Here is a 22,453-nt window from a genome sequence, read left to right as displayed (position 1 = left end):
ATTCCTCATACAGAGAAAAGGATAGGGATATGAACCCTGCTGAGTTTCCACAGCTCTGGTGTGTCCCTGTAGCCGGAGGTCCCCTTTCTCTCTTTGGCTGCCACATCAACATTGTGCCTGGTAGTGAAGTAGCACCCCCAGGGAGTCTTTGCGTGAACTCCTGTTATTCCAAGTCTCTTCCATTCTCTGTCGGTTTACCAATTGCTTGAGCTTTAAATATAGGGCTTCATACCCAGTCTTTCAGAACTTACTGTGTTTGGTTGGGCCTGTCGTTCCCACCAGCTGAGATCTTATCTTGTGTCTCCATGCCACCATCCGGCCCAGGAGTTGGTCAGCCCTCTTAGCTTTCTGTACATGACATACTGTTGTGTGTGCTTGGTCTTGTCCCTTAAATTGTTGGTGCAAATGAAGGGAACCCAGGACCAGACAGAAGGTCAAGGCATGCCACTAGACACACTGACATTTGAGTGGGTAATTTAGGCAATTAAATCAGCTAAACTTTATTATCTAGCCACAAAATCAGCTAAACTTTATTATCTCAAAGACATTTTGCCATCCTGGATACGAGGAGATGATAAACTTTGGGATACCTTATTAAAATCAAAAAGTCCTCTCTCATGCATTTCTCAGATCATTGAATCTAAGTGAAGCTATTTTTCAGTTTATTTTATGTGAATGTTCTTACTGAATCTACAGCTAATTGCTAATTTCTCAGGACCTCCTTTTTTTTTTCTTTTCTTTCTAATTTTTCCCTAGATGCTGTTCAGTAGCCATCAGCTCTTTTCTAAAACTGTGGGGGAGCTTGCACTGTACAATCTACAACACACCTTTTAAAATCTAGTATCATTACTTTATCCAAAAGGATGTACACACACATAATTCTTCCCCTTTCTCTTGCTTTATATTATTTCTGAGTGCTTTTCATCACTTAACATTCTCTTTGTGGTCTCTACCTGGCAAGAATACACACTGAGATCTGTTTATCATTGATTCTGTAGCATCTGACACATAGTAGGTACACAGTAAATATGGAATGGATGAGTGAATGAATACATTTTTTGGTTTATGGCCTCTGGAATCTACCTCGTTTTCTTAAAAAGAAAAAAGATAAAAAAGGATAATGCGCTTGCCATTCAACTCCTTGAACACCTCCCACCACTCTCATTACCCCTTCTCTGTGTGAAGACCTCCAGGTAACTCTCCTCCCCGGACTCTTCCAAAAAAGTGTTTGTAAATGGGCATGTGGTTTTTACATAGCAGTCCTAGATTCCCAGGATCTTAGAATGGTCCCCAGGTCCATTAAGATTGAATCTGAATGTTGGATATAAGGACATTCTGGAGTTCTCTTAGAGAAATAGACATTAAAGAAAAATGTCAGGTGCCTGAATGGCTTAGTTGGTTAACTGTCTGCCTTTGGCTCAGGTCATGATCTCTGGGTCCTGGGGTTGAGTCCCATGTTGGGCTCTCTGCTCAGCAGGGAGCCTGCTTCTCGCTCTGCCTCTGCCTGCCGTTCCCCCTGCTTGTGCTCACTTTCTCTCTGTGTGTGTCAAATAAATAAATAAGATCTTTAAAAAAGGAAAAAAAAAAAAAAGAATGTCCTAGAGCGGCTCAGACCACGGGCTGCACAGTCAAATTAGGAATTTGGCATTTAGGCTGTATAGTTTGCACAACCTCAGTTTTCCCGTCTTTAAGACAAGAATATAAGTGGCACCCATCTCACACCGTGGTTAGGAAGGTGGTGTGGTCTCTGCAGGACTTAACATGCTAATTCAAGAAGGGATGGCTTCCCTCAGGATGGTTCTCATTTTAAAAAATTTGGGAAAGAAAGATACAAAGGAGGAAATGAAGTCGCTCATAACCTCATCCCCTAGCAATTACCACTATAAAAGTTCTGATACAAATCTTGTGTATTTCCATATGCAGACCTGTATATTCTTTACTCACTTAGCGTCCCGTGCGATCATTTTCCCACGCCTACAAGTCGTTTGTTTAAACAGCGATGTTTTATAATGTCTGTGCGCTATAATTTATTTGGAGACTCCCTTGTTTTGCCAGATTATTTCCATCTTTTTTTTTTTTTCCCGTTAAAATGTCATAATGAATAGTACTGTATCTCTGTGCGTATCTTGGGTGATTTCCTCGAATAGGGGAATTGCTGAGTCAAAGGGCATGTGCGTTTTTTGAGGCTCTTGCTGAATGGGCTCAGGGAGATGGTGCTCCCCTGGCTTCCGCTCCAGCAAAGCAGGCTGCTTCTGGAGAATGGCCCGCCTGCTGGGTCTCCTCTCTCTGGCCATGCCGCATGGGTTACTTGCGGAGGCAACAGTTTCTCCCAGTCTGGATTCTCTGTTTTTCTTTTCTTTCCCTTTGTTTCTTTTCTTGGTTTTCTGCCAAACAGCCTCTTGTGAAAGGACCGCCTAATTAACCCTGTGCTAATTAACAATTTAAAATTACACAGTGTGACTGTTCGTGTTTAATTCTCTGGAAGCTGGAGAAGAGCAGGAACCCCCTCCCCTCCCTAATAACTATATCCTGCCTTCCACCTCTGCCCGCCACCCCCCACCCCCGCCCCACCAGCTTCCCGGTAACTGTTGCATTAGACCCAGTCCCATCTCCTTAACGGAATGTAACAAAACTGTCCTTTCACATCTTCTCAGTTGAAAGAGGGAGATAAATGACTTTGTTAGTGGCCCAGCTTAATATGGAGTTTTATCATTTTAAACAATCTTTGGAAAATAAAGACTGCTGTTAGAAAGGTGCAGGGGGCTTTACAGGTAGGTTCCGAAGGAATTGTTACTTGTGAGGAGCAAGGGTGGGGGCTCTTGAGGAAGGTGTTGGAACTTTTCTGTACAAGATGAGTTCTCAAATGGCAGATTTAAACTCCAAGCAGAGAGCATGAATCGGAGAGAACTGGATCACTCCTGTATCTTCCCTTTGACGGTCTTACGGGGAAGAAGTGTTCTTCTGAAATTTAACTGAATTTTCCAAACCCTGCACATAACTGCAAAAACCATGTTGAGCACAATGTTGCCCGGGGGTTGGGAGGGGGTGGTCATGAATAGAATGTGTCTGTGTTTATAAGGGAATTTGGGGTCATAAGCTGCAGAAGAGAAGCAGGCTGCAGAAGTTGTGGGTTTGTGATGTGTGAGCTGGCCCTGGCCTGAATGAAGGACGAGGAAAGGGGTACAGAGCCAGGGGTAGGGGGTGGGGGTCTGAGCAGAGCTGCTGGTGGGGCTGTGTGTGAGAGCATGGGGACCCGCTGGGTTCCCAGGCTGCCCTCTGTAACTGAAGATCATTGATTTTACGGGAAACCATGTTTACAGACAGAGTGCTGATCGACCTGCTGAGTTGACTTCTGCCTCCTTAAGTAAGAACTACCTTTTTCTTATTGACTGGCTGATAGAGTGAGAGGGACAGCCGGCTGGGTGGGAGAGTTCTGGAGAGCCTGAGGTCCTTGAGCTGAAGGATCAGGCAGGTTTAAGAGATTGCCTCATCTCTGTCCTTAGGTCCCTTCTCGCCCACTCCGTCCCTACACCTCTCTGGGACCTGTGGGGGAATCCAAGACTGACCCCACCTGGTTACCTGGCAGTCCAGGCACGGAGCCTGGAAAAGATGGCAATCTGGTGAAGACATCATGAAGCAGAGAGTGGCTCAAGCTTTAGGGCCCATCCCCAGAGGATCATGTTAAAATACAGATTCTCATCTGGAGTGGGGCCTGTGGTTCTGCCTTATATAGGCTCCCTGGTGAAAAACGGTGCTACTTGTCCCTGAGCCACACTTTGTTTAGCAAGGTTATAAATGGTTCTGCTTGTTGCGGCCAGTGTGGATTGAAAGGAAGCCTAGTGCATAGATCGTGATGTGGGATCCTTCTTGGCCACTGGTGTCTTCATGGGCTGTCGTCACTCCTTGTGAATAAGTGGTATCCCACATGGCCTCTCTCAGGGGAGACGTGTCACCACCATGGGCGCCATCTGTATTTCAGAGGTGGCCACAGCGTCATCCTTTCTTGACACCTTTTGCTTGGCTATAGAAAACAAAGTTAGGTGAGTTTCTAAAAGTCCCAGTCATTTAGCCAAATGGCTTGTGGAGGAGGAGGTAGGAGAGAGCAGAGCAAGAAAAGCCCACCAATTAATTGGTAAACGCTCGCAGGTTTCTCTGGCCTAGCCCAGGCTGGAGAGGAGATTGGCTTTGCTGTCGATACTCAAGTCCCTAGTGAAGCATCAAAGCTGTTCTCCTTTATCAATCGTGGCCTCCCCTTCCAGCATGTTCCTGTAACTTACCAAGCATTTATGACATTGATTTTACAATCGGGCTGTTAACCCTCCCGCCCCTTCAGGCCTGCCAACCTTTTCGGCCCGAGCTGTCAATCAGATGTCATCCAGCCAATCAGGCACCTCCATAAGAAGAGCCCCCTGGATTCTCACCTGTGTGCCAGCTAAGCCTTCTGAAGTCCCATTGCATTTACTGTTTGGTTTGGCTTAGTGTAGTCATCATTGTTTAAAATCACTGTGTCTTTTCTAAGGCACACAGAACTTGGTTGTAATGGAGTTTGAGGTTACATGTTTGAGAGGTGGGGGGTGTGTGTGTGTGTGTGCGCGCGCGCATGTGTTTTTTGAACAAAATAGAGGACACATTCTTCCAAAAAGTTACTTCTCCAGAGACTTCTGGTAAACCTGCCTTTCCCAGTTTTTCCCGAGGGGGAGCTGTTGGCTCACTGTGCAGTCAAGAAAATGAAAAAAGAATGGGAAGATGGGGGTGGGGTGGGGGAAGAGAGAGACCGAACCTAGCCAAAACCTTCATCCGATGTGTATGAATGAGACGGGTGGAGAAGCAGCCAAGTGTTCTCCAGGAAGGAGGCGTAGGGGGGAGGGTGGCCTGGGATTTGCAGGCGAACCATCAGGGCCGTGCAAGAGGCTGAGTTGCCTGTAGGATCCATGCCGGGATGGAAGAGACGCCCCTGTGATGATGTGACCACAGGAGCAAGAGAGGTGGCGGGTGGCCCGATGCCTCCCTCCCCGGGGAGGCGAAGTCTCAGAGGGCAGATTCAGCTCAATGGCACTTTGGAGTCAAAAACGGAAAAGCCCCAGGGCTGAAGGGCAGCTGCTTGCGTAGCTCCGAGGCAGGTGTGGAACAGGGGGCCAGCCGAGCCCAGCTATTGTCTCGGCTTGCCACTAAGATCCCTGACAACAGAAACCACCACATCAGGGGTGACTGGGCCCTGTCCAGACAGGGCAAGGTCGACGCTGCTGGACGGGGAGCCGGCCAGTTGAGAGGCTTCCCAGCCATGTCGAGCTGAGATTTCATGCCATCACAGTCGTGGTCTGAAGCCAGCTCACTCACAAGCAAGGGTGTTCTTTGGTTTGGGGGGAGGAGGTGGGATCTGGGAGATCTGCTGTCTGGTTCACAGTGTCAGGGTGGCACTGGGCCTGTTTTTACATTTAGCGCCTCAGTTGTACTGCTTGTCAAACGGGATGGTGCTTCCCAGAGCCGGAGAGGATGAACGTAGCCACGGGCCCTGTCAAGGGCTGACGGAGCACGACCGGGTCCCACAGACTTGCTGTCTGAGCCGTGCATCCTTCAGTCACTTTCCTTTGCGCTCCGAACTAGACATTTGGCCAGTAAGAGCAACGGCAGCAACTTCACCTCCAAATCAGCGAGCATGTCCCCACACAGGTTTACCGTCCTTTGTCTGGGGGTACAAAATCTTCATCCTCTCGTCAGTTCCTCCCGGGTGTTCCCTTGGCCCACAGACAATGCGGTCAGCCAACAAGGACTTGGTGTTGGCCATCTGTATGCAGTAGGGCCGCCATTGTGAGTCCTCGGCGGGACCCGGCGAGGTGATGCGACTGTCCTCTTCTGTGGCCGTAGCCTGGCCCCGACTCTAACGCGGTGCTTGCAAAGAACGGAAATTCGAACTGGTTTCCAGGGGGTAGAGCAGCCAACAGTCTGAAGACAAAGAGGGGGTCTCCTGTGTACCCCCTTCCCTATGCTCCCCACTCTTGCCACAGACCCTGGCCATAAAGACCTGGTGCCAGCTGCCTTCTGCACGTTCGTTGGACGGCGTGGGGTGATCGCTGGGGTCCCTGCTGCCCTTGCGGTCTCTGTTGTGGGTGTGGACAGAAGCCTGTTAGAGTGCTCAGTGCGGGACCTAGCCTTAGCCCTCCTAACCTCTTTCCTTTCTCTCTCTCTTCCCCCTCTCTCCCTCCTCTCCCCCCTTGCCTCTGCTCTTCAGGTCCGATCCGTACTGGGTGCAATGAAAGCTCCACGCAGGCCTTACCATGGAAGGCTGTGACTCGCCTGTCGTCTCGGGGAAGGACAATGGGTGCAGTATCCCTCAGCACCAGCAATGGACTGAACTCAACAGCACCCACCTCCCCGACAAACCCAGTAGCATGGAGCAGTCCGCAAGCGAGAACCACGGGCCCCTGGAGAGCCTGAGGGCCCCCTTCAATGAACGCCTCACGGAGAGCACTGCCCCGGCTGGCCCCGCTGCCGAGCCTGCCGGCAAGGAGGTCAGCTGCAACGAGTGCTCGGCCTCCTTCGCCAGCCTACAGACCTACATGGAGCACCACTGCCCCAGCGCGCGCCCCCCGCTCCCCCTGAGAGAGGAGAGCGGGAGCGACACCAGTGAGGAGGGGGACGAGGAGAGTGATGTGGAGAACCTGGCTGGGGAGATCGTCTACCAGCCGGATGGCTCAGCCTACATTGTCGAGAGCCTGAGCCAGCTGACCCAAAGCGGTGGCGCCTGTGGCAGCGGCAGCGGGCCTCTCCCTTCGCTCTTCCTGAACTCTCTCCCCGGGGCGGGGGGCAAACAAGGGGACCCTTCTTGTGCTGCACCAGTCTACCCACAGATCATCAACACTTTCCACATAGCCTCATCCTTCGGGAAATGGTTTGAGGGCCCAGACCAGGCTTTCCCGAATACCTCAGCCCTGACGGGGCTCAGCCCCGTCCTGCACAGCTTCCGCGTTTTTGACGTGCGACACAAAAGCAACAAGGATTACCTGAACAGCGACGGCTCTGCCAAAAGCTCCTGCGTATCCAAAGATGTTCCCAACAATGTGGACCTGTCCAAATTCGATGGCTTTGTGCTCTATGGCAAGAGGAAGCCCATCCTGATGTGTTTCTTGTGCAAACTGTCCTTCGGGTACGTCCGTTCGTTTGTGACCCATGCGGTGCACGACCATCGAATGACCCTGAGTGAAGACGAGCGGAAAATTCTTAGCAATAAGAACATCTCCGCTATCATCCAAGGGATTGGCAAAGACAAGGAACCCCTTGTAAGTTTTTTGGAACCAAAAAACAAAAACTTTCAACACCCTTTAGTTTCCACAGCTAACCTCATAGGCCCCGGACACAGTTTTTATGGGAAATTTAGTGGCATTCGAATGGAAGGGGAGGAGGCTCTCCCAGCCGGCTCTGCTGCGGGCCCCGAGCAGCCCCAGGCTGGTATCTTGACCCCCAGCACCCTCTTGAACCTTGGCGGGCTCACCAGCTCGGTCCTGAAGACCCCCATTACCTCAGTCCCCCTGGGGCCTCTGGCCTCCAGTCCTACCAAATCCTCAGAGGGCAAGGACTCTGGGGCAGCAGCAGGAGAGAAGCAAGAAGTGGGCGATCCTGATTGCTTCTCTGAGAAAGCAGAGCCAGCCGAGGAGGAGGCGGAGGAGGAAGAGGAGGAAGAAGAGGCGGAGGAGGAGGAGGAAGAGGAAGAGGAGGAAGAGGAGGAGGAGGAAGACGAGGGTTGCAAAGGACTCTTTCCAAGCGAGTTGGACGACGAACTGGAGGACAGGCCCCATGAGGAGTCTGGGGCCGCGGCAGGTAGCAGCAGCAAAAAGGACCTTGCTCTCTCAAACCAAAGCATTTCTAACTCCCCCTTAATGCCTAACGTGCTCCAGACCCTGTCGAGGGGCACAGCTTCTACTAGTTCTAATTCTGCTTCTTCCTTTGTTGTCTTTGACGGTGCGAACAGGAGGAATCGTTTAAGCTTTAACAGTGAGGGCGTCAGGGCCGATGTGGCGGAGGGCGGCAGGAGGCTGGACTTTGCTGACGAAAGTGCCAATAAAGACAATGCCACAGCACCAGAACCAAATGAAAGCACAGAGGGAGACGATGGGGGCTTTGTCCCCCATCACCAGCACGCTGGCTCCCTCTGCGAGCTTGGGGTCGGGGAATGCCCCTCGGGGAGCGGCGTGGAGTGTCCCAAATGCGACACGGTCCTGGGCTCCTCCCGCTCGCTGGGCGGCCACATGACCATGATGCATTCTCGTAACTCGTGTAAGACACTTAAGTGCCCCAAGTGCAACTGGCACTATAAGTACCAGCAGACCCTGGAGGCACACATGAAGGAGAAGCACCCGGAGCCGGGGGGCTCCTGTGTCTACTGCAAAAGCGGGCAGCCCCACCCTCGGTTGGCTCGAGGCGAGAGCTACACTTGTGGTTACAAGCCCTTCCGCTGTGAGGTGTGTAACTACTCCACAACTACCAAAGGCAACCTCAGTATTCATATGCAGTCCGACAAGCATCTCAACAACATGCAGAACCTGCAGAATGGAGGCGGGGAGCAGGTGTTCAGCCACTCGGCCGGGGCGGCGGCCGCAGCGGCCGCGGCGGCGGCCGCAGCGGCCAACATTGGCAGCTCCTGCGGGGCCCCCTCGCCCACCAAACCAAAAACCAAGCCCACCTGGCGGTGCGAGGTGTGCGACTACGAGACCAACGTGGCCAGAAACCTGCGCATCCACATGACCAGCGAGAAGCACATGCACAACATGATGCTCCTGCAGCAGAACATGACCCAGATCCAGCACAACCGCCACCTGGGCCTCGGCAGCCTGCCGTCGCCCGCGGAGGCCGAGCTCTACCAGTACTACCTGGCCCAGAACATGAGCCTGCCCAACCTGAAGATGGACAGCACCGCCTCGGACGCGCAGTTCATGATGAGCGGATTCCAGCTGGACCCCGCCGGGCCCATGGCCGCCATGACGCCTGCTCTAGGTGAGGCTGAGCGCGCGCGCGTGTGTTCTCGTGACTTGAGGTGAACGGGGGAGCAGTGAGGATAGACCGAGGTCCCGCGGATTTGGTTCGTTCTGTCACATCCTGCGGATTCGGCTCTGATGGTCCTTTTTGCAAGACTTGGTTTTGTGTGGACGTGAGTGTCTGACGATCAGCTGTTTCTCTCGAGGACCCTTCTGGTGTGCGTATGGAGGATCGTATCCGTTCGGCAGCCACACGACTCGGTTCTGGCTCCACGGGCCGGGATGAAAATTTCAGTGTTGCCTCTAGTGTCGGGCTTCTGGTCGACTTCCCTCTCTCTCTCCCCGTCTTCTCTTTCTTCGACCCTTTCGCAGTTTGAAAAATCGCCACAATTCATCCGAAACTTTCGGGGTCCGTTAAATGTTTGGTGTGACTTAGGGGAAACTTGCAGCTCAGGTTTTAAATAGGGACAGTCCTCTCCATTAAGAGCAGCTCGAAACCATAGCGTACCTTATTCACGTAACCAAAGGCTGGTTCTGTGCGGAGCGTGGAGCCATCCAGATATGTTCTGCAAACTTCTCCAGTGTATTCATGAGGAGGATCTCGATGCAAAAGACCCGTTGCCTTTCTTTACTGTCTTGCGTGAGTCGTCAGGGATAAGTATAGTTGGGAATTCAGTGGCCCTGGGGCAACCGTAAGGAGTGGTGTGCTAGATGAACAATGAATAAATTCTAAAATCGTACATCAGAAAGAGCAAAGTTTTAATATCTGTTGGAAGAGCCTTTGTTACCATGAAAAAACAACCCATGTTAGAGAACGTGAGCTGGCTGTGTCTGGACAGCCTGTCTTACCAACCCGCTGCATAGCTCTAGAATGGAGTCAAGAGGATAGGATTGGGATGCCAAAAACCATGAGTCTTTCCATGAAAAGGATCATGAGCACCTTTGGGGGAGAGTCTCTGTAGCAAGAAAACGTGCGAATCAGTTCCACAAGGACCAGTGTGATGGTTGGGCCGTTCCTCCCCCACCTACCTTTGCCTCAGATGGGCACTGCCTGGTCTCCATCCCCCGACCCTGCTAATCTCCTGGGACCAGTGGTGGTGGCCTGACTGAAGTAGTAGTCCCTTCCTGACATGAGAATAAGTTGTTCTCTGCAACAGAGTGTGAGCAAGTACCTTTTATTCTGGTGGTTTAGGTTAATCCCAGTTGGCATGTCTTTGTGTGGTGTTTTAGTCCTAATTGCTGCTGATGAGTTATATTTCATCGCATTTAATTTGTTTTTCCTGCTATGCACTTAAATTTGGATCCTTGCTACTTTAATCTTGTTTTCTGTTTTGGAATATTGACCTGTGGATCTTTTATTACCAAACGATTTGAAGAATGTTTCACCAACTGGTTAATAATGGATGCATAGGGATCAATCATCTTATTTGTCCCCCGAGTGAACCATAGGGGATACACACCAAGGGATGGCCTCGTACTGTAAGACTTTTTTTTTTAAGCCTGTGGGAATTGGGGTTTTCTCATCTGGAGATTTAAAATCTTGGGGAGGCAGATCTTGGAATAAATCAAATTTGATGTAAATGGAATGAAGGCACTGAAAATGGATGGGTTCATACTGGGTCAAAGTGAGATCTTTTTAATTACCTTGAAAACCAGTAATTCTGACTAAGGCTTGAATGAAGCAATAGAAAAATACTGTGCTTTTTATACAAGCTCTCTGTGAGTCCGCGGGGCACCATGCATTATGGGCATATGGCAGGTGCAAAAGAGACAGAAGAATGGATCCCTGTGTTCTGGATGTACATAGCAGACCCATACTTCATTTATTTTTTTAAAAGAGAACAGAGATTTTCCTTCTAAGGACCTTCTCCAGGTCAGCCAAGCAGAGGCCCTTGAATTTTCAGGGTTACTGCTTATCAGCCAAGGTGTGTCTCTGGAAACCTCCTGTGCCCGCCTTAGGCCCCAAGAGCTGCTGAGATAGAGTGAGAGTCACAAGTGCTTTATCCTGGCAGCCTGAGTGGGGGTGTGGGTACGAGAGCGCATGCGTGAAGGACTTAGGTGTAAGTGCTATGACCTCGGCAGAGGCCAACACATGCAAATGTGAAAGGGCCATAACGTTCAGCTCTGTCTGCAGCCCTCGGATCCTTCACGAGGCCATTTGTGAGAAGGCTGTAGGTATTACTAGGTATTCCTGGATTCTGCAGGGGGAGAAACATTTTTGTGAAATCCATTCTTACTTACCAAGTTACTCCTTCCTTTGACAGAACCTTCTCTTTTGTGATACCAAGCAGATGCTGATTCCGGGGATGCTTTCTTCCTGGAGGGCTGGGAGGAGAGGGTCGGCACCCTTGGGTCTGGTCTGGTAGGGTGTGCTGCCATTTGTAGATAAGATACTAGGCTGGAGGCCATCTGCAGAGATCCTTCCAGGCATCCCCTTAGATGATAAAGTTTAGCCCAGCCCCGAGAATCAGGTAGCTTGCCGAGGTGTCTGTGTTTTCCCCAGGGAGCCGACTGGCTATAGGACACCTGGCTGAGATTTTAGAAGATCCTCTGCTTCTGTCTTTGAGTCTAGAAGCTGCCTTTAATTCATGTGCCTCTCAGACGCAGACTCTTGTGGCAGAGTGTAAATTCTAGTGTTAGACATGGGTGCCCCCTCGCTCAAGAGTAAAACCCCTGCTGAGTTTTCACTTCCAGGGGGCGCTCTTCCTAACTTCCTCCGCCCTGGGTGAGGTTCCTGTATTTCTTGCCGGGGCTGAACTGGTTCCTTCGTGTTCTGCAGATCTGTAGGATTCTAAGCCTTGGGTTTGTTTGGTTCTCCTCTGGAGTTTTGGCTTGCCTGTCGCCTTCATTTCACTGCTTCTCAGTGTCTGTCTTTGATTTGCATTTCAAGAGCTTGGAATGGGAACAGGGACTTACGTCCTCTGTGCGTTTGGAGGATTTCTCATTTTTACTCAGGCATCTAGCAGGTGACAGCTGAATTTCTCTTTAGAGCAGTATTGATGTGCTGAGGTTAAATTTAAAAAGTGGGGAAAATCTGATGCTTCAGGTGGTTGGCATCAGAAACAAATATATGTTTGCTCCTTGTCTTACCCTCTGGGCAGTTTCTGCTTTGACTGAACGCCGCTTGTGTTTCATGGATGCTATCTGGCCTTGGTCCCCATTAAGGGATGGAGCTTTTAGGCTTTTTTTCTCCTTTTTTTTTTTTTTTTCCTTGTCCTAAAAAGAATGTCTTAGTTATGGCTCCTCTCACCAGCAGAGATGGCAAGGGAGGAGACAAGCAAAAAGCTTCTTGAGCCTTCTGGAATGCACGTTGCAAAAGATCTCTGTGGCTTGGTACATTGTCCACAGGCTTCAAACACAACCAGACTGCTCAGTAGAACCTGTAACTGATCTTCTCATTAGAGTTGCCTCATGTAGTGTAAATAAGAAAATCATTAAAAAAGAAATCTTTTACTTGATTAGCCGCTAACTTGGATTGTAATCAGTCATTTAAAAAAAAAAAAAAAGTAACCTCAGCCCAGCCATAAGTAAAAGGTCAGATCTGAGTATCATTTGGGGAGGGGCAGGGGAGGACATGGTAGCTCCCATGTGCATGTCTTTGGGGGAGAGGTAAATCACAGAAGCCAGTGCTCAGTGTTCTGCTCGACTGTATGCTGCTCGGGAATGGAGGGAAGACTGCTCTTTCCAAGCCCTTTTCATGATAGAAATAAGAGTTTGCAGTTCTAATATCCCAGTGAATGAGAGCCCTCCCCGGTTTATGTAGGGCAGTGATGAGCTGAGAAATAACAGGGGTGGAGAGGGAGGAGCAGACTCTTTTTGGGAACTGCGAGCTGACCTTTGCGTGCCATTACCCCTCTTGATCCACTTCCTGAACCTGTAACATTTTGGTTCCCTTTTAAACTTGTCCTGCACAACATCTGTGTGGGGGGCTGGGCACTCTCTAGAGGTTCAGTGAGAAGTCTGGACCTCTGCCCTACAGAGGGATGGGGACACAGGCCTCTGCGTGTGGCTGATGAAAATGGAGAATGTGACGTGTCCTGTAGCACACTTACATTTCATGCTTAGTGGGGGCTCAGAAAAGGGGAGTGACTGTATTCTTGGGGACATGTGGGAGGAGTTGGCACCACTGACAGGCAGGCAGAATATTGACCTGTGGGGTGTGCTGAGGAATTAGGGAGACCATTGCCCAAATCTCAGATGGAGAGCTGCACCCTCCGCTGCAGTAGCCACCAGCCACATGTGGCGATCTAAACTTAAATGAATTAAAAAGAAATAAAACTAAAAATTCAGTTCCTTGGTTGCAGCTTAGCCGTGGCTGGTGACTAGCCCATCGGACAGTGCAGGAAGTTCAGTTGGGGCCATGCTGCTGTAGATAAATTCTGGGCCCAGTTCTGATTTACCGCGAAGGCTGCGTATCTTAGAATGCAGCTGTAACTAACTTCCAGCTTTTAGGGGTCTGGAGTTTCAGATTCTGTTATGTCCAGCAAATGATGTTTATTCCTATCTTTTCTTAGATCTACATAAAGAACTGAATCGAAATATTCAAGATGTTATGGTTCTAGATCTTCTTTCCCAAAAGCAAAAAATAGAATAAAAATAAAGCCTTCTGCAAATTTCAGAACATCCGTGGGAAAGATCCGAACAGATAAAGTTGATTTCTTGGGGGGGGTGGGTATTCCCAGTTAATAGTGCCTTGCGACACTTTCAATGTGATTTTTTTTTTTCTCCGCCACCCTGGGTTGAGGGTGGAGGAGGCTGTGGGTGCCTCCACTGGGGCCACAGATGTGAAACTGGCCTCTGATGCTCTCCCCCTCTCCTTCTCTGCAGTTGGCGGTGAGATCCCCCTAGACATGCGCCTCGGGGGTGGGCAGCTGGTGTCCGAGGAGCTGATGAACCTGGGCGAGAGCTTCATCCAGACCAATGACCCGTCACTGAAGCTCTTCCAATGTGCCGTCTGCAACAAGTTCACCACGGATAACCTGGACATGCTGGGGCTGCACATGAACGTGGAGCGCAGCCTCCCGGAGGATGAGTGGAAGGCCGTGATGGGGGACTCGTACCAGTGCAAGCTCTGCCGCTACAACACCCAGCTCAAGGCCAACTTCCAGCTGCACTGCAAGACGGACAAGCACGTGCAGAAGTACCAACTGGTGGCCCACATCAAAGAGGGCGGCAAAGCCAACGAGTGGCGGCTCAAGTGCGTGGCCATTGGCAACCCCGTCCACCTCAAGTGCAACGCGTGTGACTACTACACTAACAGCTTGGAGAAGCTGCGGCTGCACACGGTCAACTCCAGGCACGAGGCCAGCCTGAAGCTGTATAAGGTAGGACCCGGACTCCTTCTGGAAGGCATGCATGGGATCACCGGGGGTTGGGGCCTGGGGATGGCTGCGGACGGGTGACAGTCTGTGTCACAGTGGGGTCGGTGACCAGTTGGTGTTGGAGGGGGTGTTGGCATCTGCTTCCTCGTGAAGCTGCTGCATGCTGGTGGCTTCTGGTAACCAAAGGTGCTCTTTGAGGCTGCCCCATTTTGGAGGGCAGGTTTTATGGACAGCAGTCTGATACTTTCTCTCGACTCTGGACAACCGGCCTTTTCTCCCTTACAGTTGTTTGTTACGGCTTTTACGTACCTTTGTGTTCCTGTGTTGCCCCATTCCCCTGTATTCTTCACGCTCTCCTTTTCCGTCTCGTCCCACCCTTTGCCCCCTTTGATCTCTTCTCTCCTGGAGACCCCTGGAGTACATAGTTCATTTGTTCATGGATTCATTGATTTGCTCATTCATTTACAGATAGATATTGAGCACCTACTGTATACCAGGTCCTGTTCTGGACACACGCCTCCCTCCATGTACAAAATAGACGGAAAAAAAAAAAAAAGTCCCCGCCCTCATAGTGCTTCCATTCTCTTGCAGGGAGATGGGTGATAAACACAATGAATAAATTACATAGTTGACTACAAGGTGGCACATGCTATGGGGAAATTTTAGGGTCCGTGAAGGGGGGCTCCTTTGTTCTTTCTCCCTTTGCTTCCTTATCCCGTGCCCCCTTTTTCTTCCTCGTATTTACATTTCCCCTCTCTTCCCCTGGGCTTCTCCCATCCTCCTCCTCCTCTCCCTCTGTCTTCTCTTCCTTCCTTCCTCCCTGGCCCTCCCTGCCCCTCCCCACCCCCTCCAGTCTCCCTCTCAGTCCATAGACCTTAACGGTGAGGAGGAGGTGCTCACATACTGTAAATAGTCCTTTCACTTGCTAGGCAGAATTGCTCCAGACGTTTCTATTGATTTTCACTGGACTTAAAGCCTCACCTTTTTCTCTAATCATCCCATAATGGCTTTAGTATGAACAATCAGGTACAAATCGCCATAAATCTGCCCAGCCTCCTCCCACATGCCTTCCACACCCTCTTCTCTTTGCATTTTCTCCCTTTTATCGTCAGCCTCTCCCCCCACCGCCCCCCCTTGGCTTTCACACCCGTTCTCTCGTCTTTGGGCAAGGGAGCCTTTCTGTTGACCCCGAGGGAGTTTAATCCCCTCACTACCCCAGGTGATTTTAAAGGGAGACTCCAAGTAAGGCTTCTGGTCCTTTCCCTGTGTCAGTCTCTGCCGAGATTGGTAACTGTGATTCATTTTACAATTGCTCGTCTTCAGCTTGGCAGGAGGCCTGTGTAGTGTGGATAAGAAGCCACTTTAGGGGAAGTAGGAGAAGACAGAAATGAGGTGGTAGGACTAGAAGGTTCTGGAATTGACTGCCAACCCCAGCATGGATGGGCTGGCATGGTGCAGTAGGGAGGGTCTGAACACCAAGCAGCCAGCCCCCTTGTTCTAAGTGAGCAGGAACCTCACTGGATGGTTTAGTTTTAGACCACCATTGAAAGAAAAGGCTCTTTGGGGCCAGTTTAAATTAGAGGTCTCAGGCAGCCATAAGGGGTGGTGGTGCTGATGTGGTCAGAAAACCTGATGGAAAACCTATAGAAAGAAACTTTTCAAAGGACCTGACTGAGCAAGATTAGTTCAAAGTACTGCGCGTGGCCACGGAAGATTATATGCAACTTTGATGAGGGTTGTTTAGAAGTGGCAAGAAGCCAGCCTCTTCCATCTGAGTGGGGGAAAAAACGCCCTTTGGATGATAAAATGTGCATGGTGGTGATTCGCTCTCCACGCTACACCCTCCAGCGAGAGTATACCACACCCTTGGCTTTGCTTCTGAAGGGCCTGGAACCTGGAGGATTCCCTGAGATGATCGCAGGTCCCCAAACCACCTTCACTGGTCACACCTAGTGAGTCAGGTTGAGGCAGTTTCCAGGGTGGATGTCAGGGAGGAGACAGGGGTTTCCATCTGGGTTTTGCTGAACCATGGACACTTCCTCTCTGGTCTTATTTCTCTCTCTCTCTCTCTCTCTTTAATTCAAAAGATGGAGAAAACTCCGACTTAAAAAAGGCAGTGATGGTGGGGGGGCCGTCGATATTGGGGTACAGGATAGAACTTGGGAACCAGCGCCCGAAGGAGAAGTCCCCAAACAGTGCACTTGGCTGGCACAACCCCAGGGGTGAACACCGCCCCTGCCCACATTCAGAGCAGAATTCCCTGTGTCAGGAGCCGTGGGTCATTAGTCTGGTCTCATTAGTCCTTGGGTAATGAATGTCCCTTGGCTTGCTGTGGCTCTGCTGTGGGGGCGGGGAGCTCTCAGCCACTCCTGAATGACACAGAGATGGGTTTCTTCCAGTGTGTGTGCCAAGCCTTCCGGTCCAGCGGTGTGACTAAGACAGACTTCTCCTGCCACTGAGGGGGCTCCCTGTCCTAGGGTGTCATGAGTCTGTAGATTTGGGGTGGGGACTGGAGGTGGTTGAGTCAGTTTTTCTCTAGGCCCTGGTGTGGCCTGTAGTAAATGGAGATTGATTGCATGTTATTTTTCCTCTTGCTAATGTAATCCATTAGCCCAGCACATGCATAATCAGTTTAGAGCACAGTTAACTGGATGTAATCGAGTTCTTTACTGTCTGCTAGAGAAACCACTCCAGATGCTGCTGACCTGGGGAGGGCACCAGGCTTCTCACACACAGCCCTCCTTACTCACCCTTTCCCCAAGTCCCGTCCTCACTGCCCACCCCCACAAACCCATCCTGGTCCCCACCCTGCCCTATCCTGGTTCCTTGGCAAAGTATTCATTATTGGTCAGGGAAACTTCCAAATTTGCTTTCTGCTGCACTTGCTCCAGGAGCCATGATGGAGGGGACTTCCTAATGGGTCTCCCAACCCTCGCTTTCAACTGAGGTCTTTATTCCCTCCTCTTCCTTTTTCATGCTGGAGGAGACAGAACAGCCGTCTCAGGAGATGCAAGCAGAGGCGTAGCTCTCTGGTGTGACATTTGACCTCACCAGTCCAGAGTCCCTTCTCTTGGTGTCATAAATGCTGGGACAGATGTTCCTGTATTAAGACTGAGCTGTCTGAAAGCATGAGCTAATTTCTAATCCGGACTGAGAATGGGTTTTGTTAATCCACTACCCCCATCCCACCTCCCCAGAGAACAGAAACAAAGAACGCTGGTGATATTCTCTCCCTTGCATGGAATTGTCAAGTTTTGATTGTGTGAGAGCAGTTTTTCAATCAAGATTCTCCTTCAGCGAATTCTTCCTGCCTGTTTCCTGGAAGTGGAGGGGAGTGTGTGTGTGTGTGTGTGTGTGTGTGTGTGTGTGTGTGTGTATAGGGTGGGCTGGAGAGCCCCAGGCATCAGATGGAAGCTGTTTACTTTTCTCCTGGCTTCCAGGTTGCTCTGTGAAACATTCATGATCGAATTCCTTAAGTGGTTTATTTGTGTGACTTCAAGAGTAATGGGCTCTGGTCCAGCTCTTAGTGGTCCTCTGCCCATATCCTCATACCTGCTGTTGTTGGGCACTGTGACTGATCGGTCCTGTGGGAAGGCCAGCAGCCCCAGTCCAGCTTAGAGGCTGGGTTCTTGGTTTCTGTCTGCAGTGATCCTTCTGGGTCAGAATGGAAGCATGTTGTGGGAGAGAAAGGTACCTCTCTCCCCTTGGGGCTTGAGGTCCAGAATGTGAATTCCATACCTTTCTCCTTCCCCATGTAAATGGATCTCTCCCCTCTTGGAGGACCTTCCTACTCTCCCTCTCCCTCCAGCCATAGAGACGTGAGGTGCACTTGCTTACCTCCAGCAGGGGAGCAACAGGTCCTGACAGATGCCTGCCCTGTGTTCTTCTCCATTCTCCTGCAGGTCCTGAGTCCCTGGTGTGTGGATTGAGAGCTAGCCTGGGCCCTTAGGTGTATGTCTCTCTCGACCTCCCTGCTATGTGGTGTCCATGGTGAACTCTGAAATTTGTAGTGTCTTTTGCTTGGGGAAAGAGTACAGAAGGGACAGTTGGAGATCAGTGCACACCTGCCAACTGTTAGAATCTGGTTTTCCCTTTGATATTTTTCTTCACCTGAGAGTCATTGGACTGGAAATTTAATAAAGACCCCACCAGAATCTGTTACTCAAAAAGTTCCCAACTGAGATGCCTTTGATTGGGCCGATACTGAAGCTTTCATATTCGTATTAAATTATATACAAAGGAGGTCATTCCCCATGATCAGGCCAAGCCTGAAGGTTTCCTAGTTATCTTAAATTATACACAAAGGGGGTCACCTCCCATGGAGTTGTGTCTGGGCCCTGCGTGAGCTGCCTTGGGCCAGCCACCAGAGCATGAGGCAGCAGCTCTGCTTGGTGTAAGGTAGGAGGTAGACCATGGCACCACTTGGCTCAAAACACACACCCACCCTCTCCACATAGTGGACTTGAACACTTGCCACCCTACTGGGATTCTGCAAAGTGAGAGGTAGTAGGAAACCCTCCATCTGACTCAGCATGACTTGAGATCCCATCTTCTCCATTATTTCCCTGACTCATGAACTCATTGGGGCTCTCTCCCAGCAGGGCTGATCAGAAGACAGAAAACAAATCTGACAAAGATTTCATTGACAGTCTGCATTCTGCGTGCTCCTTTATGGTTACACTTGGGGGTGGGCTGGCTTAGGAAGACAGCTGCATGTTCCATGCCTACAGGTGGTGCCTGGGAGCCTTTATCTTGCTTGGCAAGCAGAAAGCATAAATCCGCTGGTGACCCTTGCCTCCATCCCCATCCTCTCCTCCCTGGTGCTGTGACATGTTTAAGGCACCGGTGCAAGTATCATCTGGTTTACATTGTAAATGTAAACTGGAACCAGTTTCCTAAAACCTTGTTTTCTCATTAGGTTAACTTTTTTTTTTTAAAGTTTATATTTTCCCTTCTTCTTCCCATACCGTGGTGCCTTCATTCAAAAATGAAAGGAGGGGACTGTTTTCATAGTTGATTTAGAAGGTGTGAAAAGCCAGATGTTCTGGTAAATTTTAGCCCTGTTATTCTCCATGCCCTCCATCTCTAAGAGCAGCTCGGCGTCTGAAGTTCATGCCCCTCCCTTGATTCCTGGGCTCATAGATGTCGGTCTCCTGGAGCAGGGCTGGGAGACTGCACACGGGCCCTGTGGTCATTCCCAGAGAGCCTGAGTTGGCTCTGGTGGTATTTCTGACCACGAGTTAGCTGGTAGGTTTAGATTATATCCTTTTAAGCTTTTTTCCTATGCTTACACTGGTAGAAATGCATACACATACATACTCTTCCATTAAAAAACCTTTATAGACACAGGTTGTGCTCTCAGCTTTTTTTTTCATGTGACTTTTGATCCTGAAAATCATTTCAGGTCAGTACATAGAGATCTAGTTCCCTCTTTTTTTTTTTTTTTTTTAAGATTTTATTTATTTGACAGATCACAAGTAGGCAGAAAGGCAGGTAGAGAGAGAGGGGGAAGCAGGATCCCCGCTGAGCAGAGAGACCGATGCGGGGCTCAATCCCAGGACCCCGAGACCATGACCTGAGCTGAAGGCTGAGACTTTAACCCACTGAGCCATCCAGACGCCCCTAGTTCCCTCCTTTTTTTTTTTCTTAGTTCCCTCTTTTTTTAAGGCTACATAGTATTCCATGCATAGGCTGGCAGGAAGGCTTACCAGCATGATACTCTTCAGTTCCTTTGCTACAGGTTTCCCAGAAATCATCAGATCTCTACAGTTTAGGAATCGTTAAAAAAAAAAAGAGAAAAAACCCCAACATTTTGGAAAAATTCAGTACGGAGTCGATGTTGTACAAAAAAGAAGAGAAACAATAAAAGACAAACAGTCTCACAGATGTACAGGGAGGTCATCCGCCGTGTTCTGATGCTGTAGACAGTGAGGTAGGGAACAGATATGTGCATAGATCTGTCTAGACCTGTGCTGTCCCAAGAAGTGAGGTCGCTGGATCCCGGGATGTAATGCCAGCAGGTATTTTTTACTACCTCTTCCGAAAGAAGGTGAACATTTTTTTCCCCTCCCTGTTGGGTGATGCTCGAAGCCTCACGCAGTGACCAGCATAGTGTTCCTTTTCTGCTTTCCTCAGGTTGGCAAAATGGCTAAAACTTGGATCTCCTTAATTCTTACATAGGGTGAACACTCCTTCACGGGTTTGTTGGCTGTTTGCAGTTCTGTGGCAGTCTTCCTGTTCGTAGCCTTTGCCTTTTGTTTTTCTGTTTTTTTTTTTTCTGGTTGATCACCAAGAGCTCCTGGCATATGGGGCGAACAATCTCCGCTGTGCTGTGCCGGGAACATTGCCATAGTTTCTCCTGGTCCTTTGTTCATCTTTGCCTTGGTGTATGAGGCATTTTAACATATCAAAAACTTTCGTTTGTATGATGTCCGGTCTGTGCATCCTTTTCTATTTCTAGCTTTTCTCTTTTCCCAAGGAGGCTCTCTCTTGGCAGTCTTAGGAAATTATAGAAAAGAACAGCCCCCACCCCCAGAACATTCATTACGACCCAGGTCCTGTCACACAAGCTTTGCGTATACTGATCGATTCATCGACTGTCGATGAGCCTGTTTCCAAGTGGGGAAACCAAGGCAGAGAAAGGTTACAAGTCAAAGCTAGTGAGGGCTGTTGGAGTGAGGGTTCAAACCCATGCAGGTTGGCACTAACTTGACAGATATTTTCTTCCATACCTTCTCCCTCCGCTTTAGTCTTTAATCCCTGAGGAATCTATTCTGTGTATGGTGCACTGTAATGACTCTTTTTCTGTATTGTGTGATTTAGACTGTATTTTCTTTCAAAGTGGATGGTTGATCGTCCAACAATTCCTTAAATAACCATCCTTTCCTAGCTGATGTAAAAAGCCGTATTTATCGTTCCCTTCTCTCTAAGTCTTACAGAGCCGATTTAGATCAGTCTGAACATATTTACAGAGTATTGTTTGTCCAAAGTGCTGTGGAAGGAGAAGGGGGAACAGACAGAGACAGTTCTCTTTTCAAGACTTGTGAAGTCCTGTGGATGAAATTTCGTCCTCCGACCTTTCCTTATTTCTCTCCAGCTTCTTCCCCAGGGTGAAATTTCTTGGATTAATTACCTTTATCAAATTCACTAGAACCAAGGACTCTCCAGGAGCGACCAGGGTTTGGGAGAGGGGCTGGGTTGCTTATTGTTCCTTCATGGAAACTGCGCTCACCAAGTATCATAGAGAGAGAGAGAGAGAGAGAACAGATACTGAAACTGAAGATCTCTTTTCTGAAGTTCGTATTCAGATAACAAGGAGACAGCCTGACTCCTACCACATAGTTCCAGTATAAGCTGTTTTCAGCTACTGGTGATAAGTCTCCTTTTGGATTCCAGAGGTGTGCTGAGCTCCTGATTCAGGCAGAGGAGCATGGAGGTCTCCCTTCAGATAATCTCATAACTACCACATTGTCAGAATACTTGAAAGCCTCCACCCTCCCAGTCCTTAAGCCGAAAGCCCTAGATCTTCCTTGAGAGGAAAATCTCTGTCAGTTCCCTCCAGCCATGTAGAGGAAAAAGTCACACTTGGGCAATGCTTTGTAGGAATGCCATCTGCTGCCCTAGGGGTGCTCTGTAGCCCTGAGGGGAATTTTCTGCGAGTATTCCATGGCCTCTACATTCCAGGATCATTCCATGTGTTTCCATCGTTCGAAGTAAGCCTAGTCTAGCAGAAAAGCAGCACCATGGAATGGGACAAAGATGCAAACCCAATTTCCAGTCCTTCTAACTTGCTGAGGACCTGGACCAAAAGGGCAGATTTGAATCCATTTACGCCCAACAGGTGTCTCTGGGGTTTTGTTTGTTTGTTTTGAAAGGGAAATGGTAAAGGAACAATTAAGCATTCAACCATAGTCTTAATTCTGTTTTGGACATAACTTGAAACTACAAATGCCCTTTAAGTGTGGGGTGGGAAAGGCTGTTACCACGAACACTTAGCAGTGAGTCATTTTTTTACTTTAATAAAATTAGGTTTCCTGCACTTGTTCAAAAAAAAAGGTAATCAGCCTATAGGGTGAAAGGTAAAAATGTTGGACAGAAAATCTATTGCTCACAGAAATGTTGGAGGTTATTGAAACTAGGGAGGGACTTGAGGGTGGTGACCCC

General features: G+C 49.4%; 1 protein-coding gene across 2 annotated transcripts in view; it reads left to right on the top strand.

The window, feature by feature from the left end:
- ZFHX3 (zinc finger homeobox 3) overlaps positions 1 to 22,453 on the top strand; it is a 232,001-nt gene that overhangs the window by 70,097 nt on the left and 139,451 nt on the right. Inside the window, exons 2-3 of one of the 2 annotated variants that reach the window (XM_032854051.1) lie at positions 6,230 to 8,988; positions 13,797 to 14,293. In XM_032854051.1, coding sequence (XP_032709942.1) covers positions 6,276 to 8,988; positions 13,797 to 14,293 — 3,210 coding nt within the window. In that variant the 5' untranslated portion in view covers positions 6,230 to 6,275. Of the gene's footprint in view, positions 1 to 6,229; positions 8,989 to 13,796; positions 14,294 to 22,453 lie in introns of those variants that run through there. The other variant, XM_032854052.1, reaches the window with a different exon arrangement.

This window comes from Lontra canadensis, unplaced genomic scaffold (genome assembly GCF_010015895.1).
Source record: "Lontra canadensis isolate GAN:19392208 unplaced genomic scaffold, GSC_riverotter_1.0 scaffold8, whole genome shotgun sequence".
Classification (NCBI taxonomy): domain Eukaryota; kingdom Metazoa; phylum Chordata; class Mammalia; order Carnivora; family Mustelidae; genus Lontra; species Lontra canadensis.
This window is presented reverse-complemented; position numbering and strand designations above follow the sequence as displayed.